This window comes from Melitaea cinxia, chromosome 24, assembly GCF_905220565.1.
Source record: "Melitaea cinxia chromosome 24, ilMelCinx1.1, whole genome shotgun sequence".
NCBI lineage: Eukaryota > Metazoa > Arthropoda > Insecta > Lepidoptera > Nymphalidae > Melitaea > Melitaea cinxia.
The window spans coordinates 3,338,402-3,353,391 of record NC_059417.1 but is presented as its reverse complement, the minus strand read 5'-3'; the positions used below and the strand labels follow the sequence as shown (position 1 = coordinate 3,353,391).

Genomic DNA, 14,990 nt, shown 5'->3' with positions numbered 1-14,990 from the left:
ATAACTGTCACCGCTCCAGTAAACTAACAACTTTAAGTACATGGGTTTGTATATGCGCTAATATGGTCTAATTTAGTATTGTTCACGGTTACACGTAGCTGAGGAAATGGTAAGCATATTTTTCCAGAACTTTCCTTAATTACTTCACCCTTTCCCACTTGTTTCCTTTTTAGATCAATTTGAAACTTCATAATTTGTACTACATTAAATACGTGGATAGTTCAAGAAAATGAAAATAAATTTTAAAAGTATTTGCTTTTTTAGTTGTGAACTATTTATTCAAATGATTAAAATGCATATTTAAAACGGCCAAGTGGATAAAATAATTTAATTGTAAGGTTTTATTTATTTATATTAAATTAGAACAACAATACAAACTTTTTCTAACCAAATGAGAATTATAAATTATATTAATCTGCATAAATTGCAGTAAAAGAAACAAAAAGCGTATCAGTTTATGTCTAGGTGCCTAAATAGCCAATGCTTTTATTGTTTAAAATAAATACTTTTGTATAAATTCAAATTAAATCTGAGATTGTATCATATTTGTAAATTTTTAAGTTGTAAATGCGTCTCCGAAAATTCCATTACATTTTCCAGTTAAATTCCCGTTTAATTTTAAACCTAAGTTTTCCTACAAACAATCTCTGTATCAATTTGTCCAAAATTTATTCCCTAACCTTTTCAAATACTCACTATACTCTTCTGCAAACTACTTCGCACATCTCTAGTACTTATTGTTCACTCTTACTAATCAACGTGGCTACTAACTTCGCAACCGCACCGACTAACACGCAAGGTATGGGTGTGTCTATTTTTACGTGGCGTGTGTTCATTTAACTGTGTGCTTTAGTCGCCTGAGCCCTGGACGCGATTCCCCCGACCGCAACCTACCGCATTACGGACCGAGGTTCCCGCCTAAAGGAAGGTAAGTTCACGACAAATTGTGAAGCTTGTCCCACACTTACGCGTCCCATAGCAATAGTGTGGACGTTGCATATACTTTTTAGGTGTAGTTAGTTTTATAAAAAAAAAAAATAGTTTAAGGTCGTTAACGTTGTCGCTATAAGGAGGATACTAGTGCTATAAATACTTTCGATCAAGCTTTATTCAAACATTTCGAAAAATATTTCATTATAAATGTTTCATCCGACATAGCTTTCATGCAAATACTAAATGACCAAAAATGTTATTTTTATATACTTTTTTTTTTCAATTATTTTTGAGAGTAATTTTTTAATCTAAAATATCTTCAAAGAAGTTTCTAGTACCTAATCATGTTTTTATTGGTCTAACGTTTTAAAATAGTGTTAATCATTAATTCTTTATTGTTTCAAACTTTCACTTCCCGCAGACTACAGACTTTCTTTCCAGTATACTGTTCTTAATATATATAAACATTTTGAGGCTCATTGTTTTAATCATGAGGGACAGCATTTTATATTCCAAGTAAACTTTTTGTGGATAGATTTTCTGTAGTCATTTTATATTATCAGCTTTACGTGTCTCCATAGATATGATGTATGTTTTATCTAGTAATTGAATTTTCATTTAATGAAATGTAAGCATGTGTTGCGCTTAAAAGGAGTAGATTAATTATGCTAGATTTTTATTGTAACAATTATATATCTTTGGTTTCTTATATTAGCTATTAAAAATAAAAATAAAAATACTAGTGTTTCTTAAGTAATTTTAATTTAAGCTACATGAAAATACGTCGTAAATAAATCATCACAGTTAAAAAAAAACAAATATAAAAAAGTTCTATTTAATATTGCAAGGCAGCCATATTGAAACGTCATATGTCTTATAGCAAAGGGGCAGAGCCCGAGTTCAGATCGCCTCGCGTCAAACAACTGTGGGACAAATGGCGCACAGTGTGGCTGCTAGCATGGGAAAGACAGAGACGGCTACACGACCGTCTCGCTCACTTGCGCGAACTTCAGCGAGTGTCGAACTTCAGCTGGGACGATTGGAGAAAGAGGGTAAGAGTTGCTTTATACTTGCATATATTGTATTTTTTAGCCAACAATGAAAAAATTTCCTAAGAAATGGAAGATAGGCAAATCAAGATTCAGCCTGTAAAAACCCATTGCTGAGCATAAGCCTCATTTTCCATGAATAATGCACTACACTGCTTCACTACGGGTTGGGGGATATATTTCCTATAATGAGCAACGATCGCTATCAGGTGTATATGATAACAACCGGGACCGACAGCTAAACGTGCTCTCCGAGACACGATGGGGCGACCCACAAGAACAGAGATCCTAACCGAAAATAAATGTTTGCACAAATACAAATTTCCATCATCATCAGCAAACCGTCGGTTTTTAGATGTCATGACGTGTTTGATAGGTACATGAAAAGGAAAAAAAAATGTTTGAGTAATTTTAATGCTTTGTATATTTTGAATGTCATAATACTTTTTTTTTACATAAATGGATAGAAATCGAATAACTATTAGAATTGTAAAAAAGGAATTAATAAATTTTCCTCGTTTTTTTTCAATATTTTTTATTGGTGCTCCGGTTCTGTTGGTCGTAGCGTACTTAAATATAGCCTTCCTTGATTATAGGCTATCTAACACTAAAATAATTTTTCAGTTTGAACACTGATTCACACTGAAAAATCTCACTTCCTGAGGTGAGCATATTCTACCAAACGAAATCGATTGCATGATATAACTTCAACAAAAAGCAAACAAACTTTACATAGTATATAATTATTTTATCTTCTATAGTAAATGTCAAAAGTTCAATAGCACGTACTAACGAGTGTCTTCGTCCTCAGTTCCTGAAGTTCATGAACCACAAGAAGTCTCGTCTCACGGACCTGTTCCGCAAGATGGACAAGGACAACAACGGCCTTATACAGCGAAACGAGTTTATTGATGGAATTATTAACACCAGTAAGTTGTAATTTAAATATGTTTTCTTTTCGAGTACTCAATATAACTAGCCCTTTAGACATACCAATTTTAAAACTACTTTCAAATTACAACGGGAATTCTCAAAGTGGCCAAAGTGATGGTTTTTCAGGGGTCGATAAGACGACAATCGTAAAGTTTTTAAAGTGGTAATTAATTTGCATCAATAAGATTAAAACTAAAGACATGAATCTCAAAGTAACTTGGATATGGGGGGGGGGGGTCTGAGCTCTCAGTTTATCTTGAAAAAGGATTCTTTTAAAATCGTCTCTCAAAGTAGTTATATAGCCTTGATTAGCTAAAAATAATCAATATAATAAAAACGGTATACATACCTATTGTTGTATGACAAAAATTAAATTTAGTGCTTTTTTCAGAATTCGACACATCTCGCCTTGAAATGGGAGCCGTCGCCGATCTGTTTGATAGAAACGGCAACGGTCTGATTGATTGGGAAGAATTCATCGCTGCCCTCAGACCTGATTGGGTGGGTGTACTTCCATTGGTTGACATCATTTGTGATGTTTGTATGGTGGGCGACAAAAACTGTAAATTTTATGAATATATGATGGTAGAAAAATAATGAGGTGCCTTATAAGACAAATAACTATCTTAGTTAAAATGATAATTGGATGTAGTAACTTAAAAATAATTTGAATAAATCGGTCAAATTTCTTAGATTTCTTTTTTAATTTGTTCACATTATTTTTGGCATTAAGTACATTTCCTAACTTCGAACTATTTATATTTTTTGTACCTACTTATGCCTTGTCATAATAAACTTTGAAACAATTTGATATCTTTATCTTTAAAAGCTCAAATCTCAAGATCCAATCTAAAAATGTTTTCACTCCACAGGTGGAGAGACGCGGTCCACCAACAGATGCGGATAAGATCCACGATGAAGTAAAACGACTCGTGATGCTTTGCACTTGCAGGCAAAAATTCAGGGTGTTCCAGGTCGGAGAAGGAAAATACAGGGTGAGTTAGAAATAAGACAGTTAGAAATATGAATCTGAGTTGACTTGGGTATTTGTCCGCCATTAAAAAGTGGGTACTATTTTTTCTAATAGACTCTTTTGCTGACTCCATCAAAATATAGACAAACGTTACCTTTGCAATTTTAAATACAAAGAATATAATTAATTATATGGGACATCACTAGCAGCTTTTTATTGAAATAATAAAAAATATATATGAATTACAACTTAAAATAGACTACCAGACAACCAAACAAAACATCTTTTATGCGAGCCCAAAAATCGTCATCATTTCTTTAAGATTTATGTTATACTAGCTGACCTGGCGACCTTCGTACCCCCATATTTTTTTTTATTTTGCTATAAAAATATTACGGTCATTAATCGAAATAAAATATAGCCTATACTTTAAGTTGGACATTTTTATCATATCATTACATATCTGTGCAAAATTTCATTAAAACATTCCAGTAGTTTCGGAAATTAGCCCGGACAAACATCGCGTCACTAGATTTATATATGTATAAAAATTAATTACTCCTACTTAGCGAAAAACAACATGTTCTCTTGATATTATTAATATTTAATAACGAAAATCACTTGGTCACTAGTTCGGCGACTCCCAGAAACTACGCCTCGTGCGAATTCTTCGTTCTACAGTAATGGTTCGAGTCGGAGGCGGATGGGTCGCTCTGGATGAATTCCTTGTGAAGAACGATCCTTGCCGAGGTAAGCACTTGCAATACTCTTTTTACACACACAAAAACACATAAACACACACATACGCGTTCATACATACACACACATTCAAACGTACTAATATATAATGTGATAGGAAATATAATTGTGTACTTATAAGTATCTCTTGCACTCACTTCATATTGGTTTAATAATTATAATAGTATGTGTTAAACGCAAAAGTATTTAGTATACAGTATCAATTATATTTGTAACTGGCTGTTTGGTACGAGACCAGTCTGGTTTATCTGTGTATCACAATTGCAAAAGTAGTGGCACAGACGGTGGCCTTCTCTCACTATATTGGATTATTATTGCAATGCGAGTAATATATGTCACTATGCACGATCTTTTTGACAACTACTACACAAATTGATTGACGCAAATTTCCCATCGTGATGTCTTACGCGCCTACACTTAACACGTACTGAGCAATGTTGCCAGTACACATCACGTTTTTTGGTATAAAATTAAATACATAAAGTAATTTTCAACTGGACTTTAAAAATAATCTACAACTTATCTTCGTTAAAGTGTGGCAACACTAGTATCATATTTTTAAAATAATAAAGCCAACCCTACTTTAAGGATGAAAGTCTTATCATTGTAGTGTCTCTCGTTTTATATTCGTATTATAAATTCAATAAATTGATGTGCAGGTGTTATAAACATCTTTCTCATCTCGATACTAAGACCATTTCTTTCTGTTCAAAACACTTGCAATGTTTAGTATACACCAGAATTCACTTACCGAGAAACAACAAACACGATAATTCTAAACAATTATGGTTTCAGGGTATTGAATATTTGGGTAAAATTATTCTTTAATGCCTAAAAATTCATTTCATTTAATTGTAATTTCTAATAAAATTTATATTAATTTATCAAAATAAATGTTTTTAATAAGTTGATATAAGCCAGAGGTATTTATCTAAAACACATATACATGATTATTGAGTCGATAGAGAAATTATTGAGTTATAGATGAGTCTTCATTTCTAAGTCATTCAAATTTATTAAGTAATTTAAGTTCAGTTGTAGACCCGTCTTGTCTCTCGCTTGTATCCTGTATAATAAACAATTAATGATTTTTTACCCTAATATTCATATTGGTCCAAGCAATTGTTACTGATACATTTTGTTAGAAAAGTACAGGCTATCAACATAACAAAATAAACTAAGTGTTTGAAATAAATGTAACAAATTTATTACTATGTCTGTACTTTTCCCAAACCACGCCATTCAATAACTAAATAAGATTATGATTCATTCATGCTTCTGAGAATTTAGTAACTCAGATTTAAAAGTTAAAAAAGATAAAATGTTGAATGGTGTCTTTAAAATAAGATTTAAAAAATAATAAAGCTGTTTTTAAATATAAAAAAAAATTATTATTATTGTTAAGCCTTCATTTTAAAAGAAATGGCTTTGTTATTGAATTAAATTTGATAAGAATTTTGCTGTTAATTTCATTATTAAATATGAAATTGGTTGCAAAGTAAATGAGACTTTGTTTATTGCATTATTATATGCAATTTAGAAAGTCATTTTATAATATTATAGAATAATAATTTACATGTTATTTTATTCAAAGTGTCAAACGTTACGGTAATTTTTGTGTTAACCCTATAACATGGGAACTATATATCGTCCAATAACAGGTGTTGACGGGCCCCAAAATATTATATTTTTTGTGTGTTATAAAAAAATAATGTGAAATAACAAAATAACAATTGATTGTTAATTTTATTTTTATTAGCATACAAACTAATCGAGTTACAAATATTAGTTAAATTTACGAAAAAGTTAAAAATAATGCTGGCAACATAGTATAAATGCTTAAAAACTACAAATACAAAAAATAAATTAAAAAAGTTATCAAAAATGCTTATCACAGAGAAAATTAAGTAGCTTAAAATGGCAAGATCAAATCGCGACAATTTGGAAGCACTTTTTGTTACAAAAAAAAATATCAAGGTCGAATAAACCCACGTCTCAACAATGGAATTTTTATGACTTAAAATTATACCTGGCTTTAGGTTTTTTTTAGAACTTACAATGAATGATTCAGTTCAATACATTAATACAACTTAGTTTCTAAAACTTATACATATTTCAGAGGTCAAACTAGAATATACCATACGATAAGTTAGAATGCATAAGATAAGACTACTCAAAAGAGTACTTCCCATGACTAATATTTGAGTACAAACACGTTATTAATACTGTTTAAACTAAAACTAATAAGAGGGACGACTACAATTTTAAAAGTTTCTCATACATCTTTAATTTAACATTGAAATTTTAAACTTATATTATTGTCAAGTTAGTCAACTGTAGCTTTTCTAATAAAGGATGTCAATGAAGATATTTCACTCCTCTCGCCCGGCAAACGACTGAATTCAATTTCCTCGCTCAAGTTTTGCGTATCCAAAGTGTTCTCATTAACTGGCCACCGTTTATGACTCGGTGCGTACAACACAAGCAGTGAAAATATGTAGATGTTCCACATGCCATACACTCCAGTAAAGAATGCTGAAGTGTATTCTAGCTCAATATGCTCATCCCATTTCCACTGGCCTTCAGCCACTTGTCCCAGAATAAAGCCAATAACAGTTAGAGCAGCACAAAGTAATGTTGCTAACATCAGAAATTTGAAACGATATATAATCCCTTCGTAGTGCAGCCGACGTACAGAGCACATTGTAGGAAGGGACTGCCGCTTATGAGAGATATTTATAAAAACTTTATATACCAAGTAGCAGAGAAATAGGAAATACACTCCAGTTGAAATTCCAGCAAGTATAATAAATGTTAGGGCTAAATTCGTACCTAGATCGGTGACCCAAATAGAGTAAAAAGGGTTACGTAGTTGCACTCCCCTTTCACACATGTCAAATATAAATAGTGAGATGCAACCAGTGGCTACCGCACTTAAGTGTCGCCAGTATTGCTTCAGAGAGCTTTGTGCTGAGGTGTCTTGAATTAACATGTGCTCCCCGGCAAATACAAGCCAGAATGAGAACAGCATGGCATAAAAAATACCTTGTCTAATATCCCCAAGCAGTAACATGAATGGCAAGTCAAATTGCAATGTAAGATATTCGAGAGGGGCGTTCAAGAAACATAAAGCTATACCCAGACTAAGAAGCATCTTTTCTAAAAGTACAGGTTTTCTTTCTAACATATGTATTCTCCGCCAAAACCAAACTAAAATTCCAATTATGCACGGGAAGAACACTGTTTTCAGTGACACCCACACCTTTGTAAAACCTCCGTTCTGATTTATAACAGTCACCCACATGTCTTGTATGTGACCGATGTGAGCGTTCATGTCAGGGTTGTCAATTGGTAGCCTTATGTTCAACAAATAGTAGTCATGATACAATGAGCCCAGTTCAAACAATGGTATCAGAGAACAGTTGTACAAGTATTCTTCAGACTTAATATCGATGTCACAGTCTAGAACCCTCTTTTCAACTGATTGAGTGTACAGTTTCCAGCCGTCTTCTGGATCGTTTTTATTCCTGTACGCTAATCGCGCATCTATTGTTAATGTACTGCGCGGCTTCACTTCCATTTGCGAGTGGTAACTGATGTCAACTGTTAAAACACCGATTAAGTTCTGCTGCCATCTAGAATAGTCGTAGGTTTCGCCTTCGCGGGGTATAGGCATTTGAAATGCAAACACAATATCTCTCTCGGAAAGATCGTGATGAACGTCTGCAAGGTCAACGGGCTGACATTTACCTTTACCGCGATTATAGAACCATTTCGTAGTATCATTTTTCATTACAGACGTATCTTTGCAAACGGTACCGAGTATGGTTTGTGCATTCGCAGGCATGGGTGCGACCAACCCACCGATTAGAAAACATGTTAATTGACACAGTAAAAGAAACGTCACTAGCACTGCGAGCTTCCTACCGCTTAAATTTTCAATAATCGTTCCAGTCATTGTTGTTAACACTCGAACTTTCTATAGTTTAGGCACAAAATAACTTTGTTACAACGATCGACCGCATTCCATTGTTGTCTAGCTTCAAGACGAACGCCAATTGACGCGATGTGTTTGACATGCGCAGTAGTGATGTTGCCAGCAAATATTACTTCGTTTAAAAACGTGAACGCTTTTAGCTTCGGGAATAATAAATAACAGTATAAATTTTAAATGAGTAATAATTTATGTTAATACTATTCAATTCAACTCAACATCTGCTTTATGGCTTTTATATCACTGAGCATTTAAATAATATATCGGAATTGTTATTAAAAATATACAATAAAATAAAAATATATTGTTAACCAATTTAATTCATTCAAATCATTATAAATATTTTTTCCTTCATAAATATCGCTAGTTTCAGCAAATCCTTAAGCTAAAGTAAGCGTCGTTTAGGTTCACGATAAATCGATGTTGCTACTAATTTACTAATTCGTATTCGCTTTACCCATTCCGGTTCCCCAATCCTCATTTTTTATATTATTTTATTGCGTTTCGTCCCTATAAATCCTTTATATGAGTAGTATCATTAGTGCTACCGCTGCCTGACCCGAGTAAACCGGAACAGCATGAAGCTTGTTGCCCACTAGGTAAGAAAATATCATCTGCAATGGATGCGATCTCTATTGTCTTACTATTGAAAAAAATTTTTTAGTTATTAAACGATTGCTCCATTGCTGATTGGTATTATTTGGTGTGGCTTAACTACTCTAATTATTTTGCTAGGAACTAGTATATTTTGCTATATTTTTATAAAAGGGTTAATTACTTAATGCTTATATGCTGTTACTTATTATATTATTCTGCGGTTTATTTTAACGGTATATGTATAGCTGTAAATAAAGAAGGCATAGTATACTTTTTTAGTGGAAACATGGAGGTAAAAATTATTTTGCTTTTCAAATTTTAATTAACTTTTGCATGTTTTTAAAGTTTATTTTGCATTCGGTGTTTTTAACCACTTTCAAGTAGATGTTATTGTAAATCAAGTGCAACGTTGTCTCTTTTTCAATTAATTAAAATATTATTTTTAATAAACAGTGTACATTACATAAAGTAAATTAAAATAAAAGGCAACTATTCGTTGGCTATATGACAATTGCTCTTGATTTATATTATTTGCATACAGTTTGGTGACAGAATAATATAATTGTATTTTACAATTCCTATCCTAACTGCACACTTACAATTTTTACATTTTAATTTTAATGCGTTATGTTTGTTGTGGTTTTTTTTTTTTTTTTTGTTTGACATGATCTGATTTTCTTTGTTATTTTTTTTTCTTTCCCTCACTACCAATGCACGCTCCCCGTTTTTTTAACACTTATCGTGTTTTTTTTCACCTACCCTGTTACCGAACGGTTTTTTTAACCTTCCCAATCCCGCCCTTTAAAATCTCCTGCACACCGGACGCCGCCCGCATGCAGCCAAGGGTCGCACCAACATCGAACTACGAGAACAATTCATTCTGGCCGATGGAGTGTCGCAGAGCATGGCCGCATTCAGACCGCGTACGCCCCGTTCTAATACCAATACGCCTCCATCCACCGGACCCATCACAAAGGTAAGTAGCTAAAGTTGCTACAGTTTTTATTATTTAATAAAATCAATTCTATAGGTTAAACTTTAGTATTAATTTCGCACAAGTATTACATTATGCGCACAGTAGTTGATAGAGGGAGCAATTCGGTTTGGGACTTTCTTTTATTTTATGTTTTCGCTTTTTCTGTTGCATCTTGTACATGGATTGTTCGATCCATTTGCAAGATGCTTCGTCGTGTTTGCAGCATGTAATGAGCTCGTAGCGTTCGTATTGCATTAGTGTTCTCAAGGCTAATTGAGACACCAGCTCGTGTAGTATTCGGTGTTGTTTGCTAGTTGTACTTTTCATTGGACCCACTGCATTGGAGGGGTGGCACGTCAGCGCATTTGGATTTATGGTAACGTATCTTGTTGATCCCTCCCGCTACATCCCTTCACAACCGTAATAAAACCGCGTGTCCGTCGACAAAGCGTGTGGAATAACCGTAACTTCGTCTCGTTCAAACGCGTTCCGGCAAAACGATTGGCACTATGAAAAAGTTTTTCTTTTGTAATGGATTTTCGTTCCATCCTTAATGAAAGGCTTCCGGTTTTACATTGGTGCGTTTAGCGGAGGAGTTTATGGAGCAGCTGAGACCGATATTTGAGGCTCTCCGGCAACGTGAGGAGCTTCCATGTTCGTATCCACTGCACGTGGGTTCGACACATGGCACTAAGCAAGCTTTTATATATGGCCACTCAAGATCTCAAGGTTCGACGACGCCCGGCGCCCATCACTATACACACCATCACGGATACCAGCCTTCCCCCGGATATCACTGGGTAATTCATAGGCTATGTGAGAGTTTCGCGGTTGTTTGCACATTTGTTATACGTTGATTGCAGCCATTAATTTGTATGATTTTGTTTTGTCAGTGTTTTTTTTAGATCTGTACGTTTAACGTAATATTTTCAATCGTCAAGTCCATTATAGTTAGCATGCTCACGTCACGTATTTGCTAAGAAGATACATCGTGTACAATCTCCAATGTTATTCATCGATTCCATCAAGTCATTGTTTATATTCTAATACCATTTTGAGTTTGTTTTTAGCTAACGTATGCCTTGAAATAGTTGTCCAATTCTAATTGAAGCTTATAAATATAGGTAAGAGAGCGAACGGCTCGCTCAGTGCCAATGTCCGCTGGCGGGGTGGCGGGTCGAGCCTCGAGGTCATCTCTAAGCGCTGGAACGCCTGACTCGCTTAGTGACAACGAAGCTGCTAGCGGTCTTGGTCAAAGATATAGAAAACCCAGTGTGCCAAGGTGAGCTAGATATTAATGAATGTTTAGAACTGATTCTGTCAAAATTTCTCGCAATATTTACACTTTACACAGCTGCTGTATAAAATGAATTTTTAAATTAATTTTAATACTTGAATAGGTTTGCCAGCTTAAGTCAAGAATTCGGGACTATCTATGGGGCAGATGGCTCCGATTCAACTGTCACTTTTACGTGATGTCAACTAAATGATATTCATTTTTTTTTTCTTTAGATCGACATTAACACCCGGAGGTTCACGGCCAGGTTCCAGACCAGGATCAAGGACCGGGTCGAAGCCACCTTCAAGACATGGATCTAATTTGTCTTTAGATAGTACAGGTTTGTCACCTCTGCAAAACTTTATAGTATAACTGATTTATTTTAATTATCAAAGCAAGGAATACTTCGATTGAGTCATTTCATTAATTTGTTACATTCTTGTAAGTCTTTACATGAGTTTAAAACTTATAAATTATTATTAAATTACGAAACTGGACATGGTATTTTTAATGCAGTTGTATTATGAAGAGGATGAATTTGTTTGAAATATAACTTTATACTTGATAATATACGCTGTGTGGCTACGGTAGTAAAGAATATAGCCACCTCCTTCCCGTAGGTGTCGTAAGAAGCAACTAAGGGATAACACAGTTCCACTGCCACTTTGGAATTTGAAAAGCCGACCGATGGCGGGATAGCCATCTAACTGCTGGCTTTGAAATAGACAGGCCGAAGACAGGCAGCAACGTCTTCGGTGCGACAAAGCCAGCCCTGCGGTCACCAACCCGCCTGCCCAGCGCGGTGACTATTGGCAAAACACATGATTTGAAACTTGTGGAGGACTATGTCCAGCAGTGGACTGTGATTGGCTGAAATGATGATGATGATGACTTGATAGCAATTGAGATTATATTGAATAAATAATAATTATTTCAGATGAAGTCTTAACGCCATCTCGCATACCAATGCGTAAGGTTACGAACACACGCACGTCCACGGCTCGAGCAGCGGCTAACGCTGCTAAGTTTGGTGTTACGACGCCCAACGGTGGGTCCCGACCTAGGACTCCAACTGGCTTGCTAACTCCAGCTAGTGGAAGGTACGTTTCTAGTTAAATTCTACGAATATTAACAACAAAATCTGTCCATTTCATTTTTGCCCAAAGTTGATCACATAAAGAGGAATTCAGATTTACTTTTATTTTAAATTTTTTAGTTTATAACTAAAATTATCTCGTATTATTGCGTATTACAATTGGTTCACATGGGTATGGGCAGGTATTCTACCGGAGGGATGTACCGCACATCAAGTATACCGACACTGTCACCGGTGCCGGCGTTAGTAAGGTACATACTGTGGGTTTGCTCGTGTCTTGTTTGCCAGGTTGGGTTGCGATTGCAGTTTGTCACATTTGCTGTAGAAGTTACTTGATCAGGCGTAAATCTATGGCAGAAAAAAATCAAACTTATCAGCCATGAGACAAAAGATCATATCTTAAACCAGAAAGTATAACGAAAATTTTTATTTGATACAATATTTGGTTACTTCATTCTACAAACTATTTCTTTAACTCTAGTCCTGAAATGTTTTCTTTACTTCGGATATCATAATTCCAAAAAGTCTCGTAAAAAAATTTCTCTACGATCCCAATTCAATTCTTGATTTGCGCCTGGTGGATACTCCTTGAAAGTATTATGATGACAAATTGTAATATAAGGGAAAATGTGTTGTCAACACGTCACTGTGCTTTTAGGGGTGAGTTTGTCAGTTGTTATGTAGTGACGTCTATTGTATTGTGCACCCGTTTGGAACCTTCCATTTTGCGTATTTTTCGAATTGGCCTTTAAATGTATCATTACTGGTGGTGGTGGGATCGACGAAGTAACGCAGTATTGGTTTAATCCGAAATAGCATGCTAAATAGGCTAACTAACAGCTAAGTTTATGGGTGACCTAACAAGTTATATTCACAGATATGTTTATGTAATATTGTATTATTAAATTATATTTTTCCTTTCCACATGCATCGATTATGAAAAATGGATACGAACGAACAGTTCGACACATTCCCAGCCATCGTCAATGGCTTCAGAGCATCCCAAATCCTTATCTCACACTCATCCCGCATTCCAAACCCAGGGTTCGACGAAAATACCGGTTTACGTCGGCAACCGTTCACAAAGGACGCCGTCTGTCGAGCGTCGGTTCAAAACCCGGAAATCCCGTTCGAGGGAAACATCTCAAGATCCTAGTCCCATATCCAATGATCCTAAATCCGATCAGAGAACCCCAGAAGATGACTCCTCACTCTTCAGCATATCGGGAATGACGAGTGACAATGAATATGAGAGTAATATAAGCGAATCGAGCGGCGAAGCTTCAAAGCCGACCCAACGAGACATTAAAGGGTACAAGCTTGTTGATCGTAGCTTTGTTTTTGGCCCGATTATTTTGATTGATGCTCGTTGATTTTTTATTTTTTTGTAATCACATCACATCATAATCGCTGTTTTATAGACATTCCCATCTTCCAGTCGAATCGTTCTCAAAAATACTCTCATCGACGACATTTTACTATGTAATATAATATTTATGTAATTACATATTTCCATACAATCGCTTGACACTAATATCGAATGTTTAAAGCTAAATTTAATAACAATAACACTATTTTAAATTAATTACCCGACTGCCAAGGAAGGGTTATTTAATTTTTATATTATAATTTGACATCTCAAGTTACCGAAATATATTAATTTAAAATAGTTTTGTTGTCTGTGTGCAGTTTTTGAACGTAAAAGAAAATGCTATATCTATTGGCTTTTCACTCATATATTTTAGAAAAAAATAAAAATTAGATCATCTTTGTACGTCATTGAACTATTTTTAAATCATCTCACAAATAATTGTTCCTGCTATTGCTACCAAAGTTATTGTCTCAATGAAGATATATTTTTGTCACATATTCTAAAGATAACAATATATATATTATAATTAATAATTTTGTGCTTAAATTTTACTGTCTTTTGTATTACTATATTTTGTTTTGCACATGTACTGTATTATTAGTTCTTAATTATTATCACTTGATGCACAAAACCTTCTTTTAAGTTTTTAGCAATTATTTGTTGAACTTGATGAAACAGTCGAAGAAAACTTTTTAGATCTATTAATATTCCTTCTTGTTTTCTAGTTTTTATGTATATATTTATTTTGATTTAGTATGATTTCCGATATTTTGACTTAATTGTGATTAGTTAAAATAATTTATTCTGTGTAATATAAGTGAAAGGTATAATATTAAAATAATATTATATTATATTCCATTTCTAAGCAATATACATAAATTGATCAAATAGAAGCCGTTCTTTAACCATGATAAATAAATAAATATAACATAACATATACACGGTCGTCTGTTCCTATGATAAGCAACTTAATGCTTGTGTTACAGGTAACAGCCGGCTGATATAACTATTTTTTTTTTTATATAAATA

General features: G+C 34.2%; 2 protein-coding genes across 2 annotated transcripts in view; one reads left to right on the top strand and one right to left on the bottom strand.

The window, feature by feature from the left end:
• LOC123665777 (microtubule-actin cross-linking factor 1) overlaps positions 1-14,990 on the top strand; it is a 222,973-nt gene that overhangs the window by 205,739 nt on the left and 2,244 nt on the right. Inside the window, exons 99-108 of the mRNA XM_045600037.1 lie at positions 854-928; positions 1,814-1,985; positions 2,794-2,911; positions 3,307-3,416; positions 3,788-3,910; positions 4,521-4,638; positions 10,078-10,214; positions 11,339-11,496; positions 11,727-11,833; positions 12,431-12,593. Coding sequence (XP_045455993.1) covers positions 854-928; positions 1,814-1,985; positions 2,794-2,911; positions 3,307-3,416; positions 3,788-3,910; positions 4,521-4,638; positions 10,078-10,214; positions 11,339-11,496; positions 11,727-11,833; positions 12,431-12,593 — 1,281 coding nt within the window. The remainder of the gene's footprint in view (positions 1-853; positions 929-1,813; positions 1,986-2,793; positions 2,912-3,306; positions 3,417-3,787; positions 3,911-4,520; positions 4,639-10,077; positions 10,215-11,338; positions 11,497-11,726; positions 11,834-12,430; positions 12,594-14,990) is intronic.
• On the bottom strand, positions 6,389-8,605 carry LOC123665597 (protein wntless). The gene has a single exon (XM_045599879.1). The coding sequence runs from the start codon at positions 8,603-8,605 to the stop codon at positions 6,974-6,976; it is 1,632 nt and encodes a 543-aa protein (XP_045455835.1). The 3' UTR covers positions 6,389-6,973.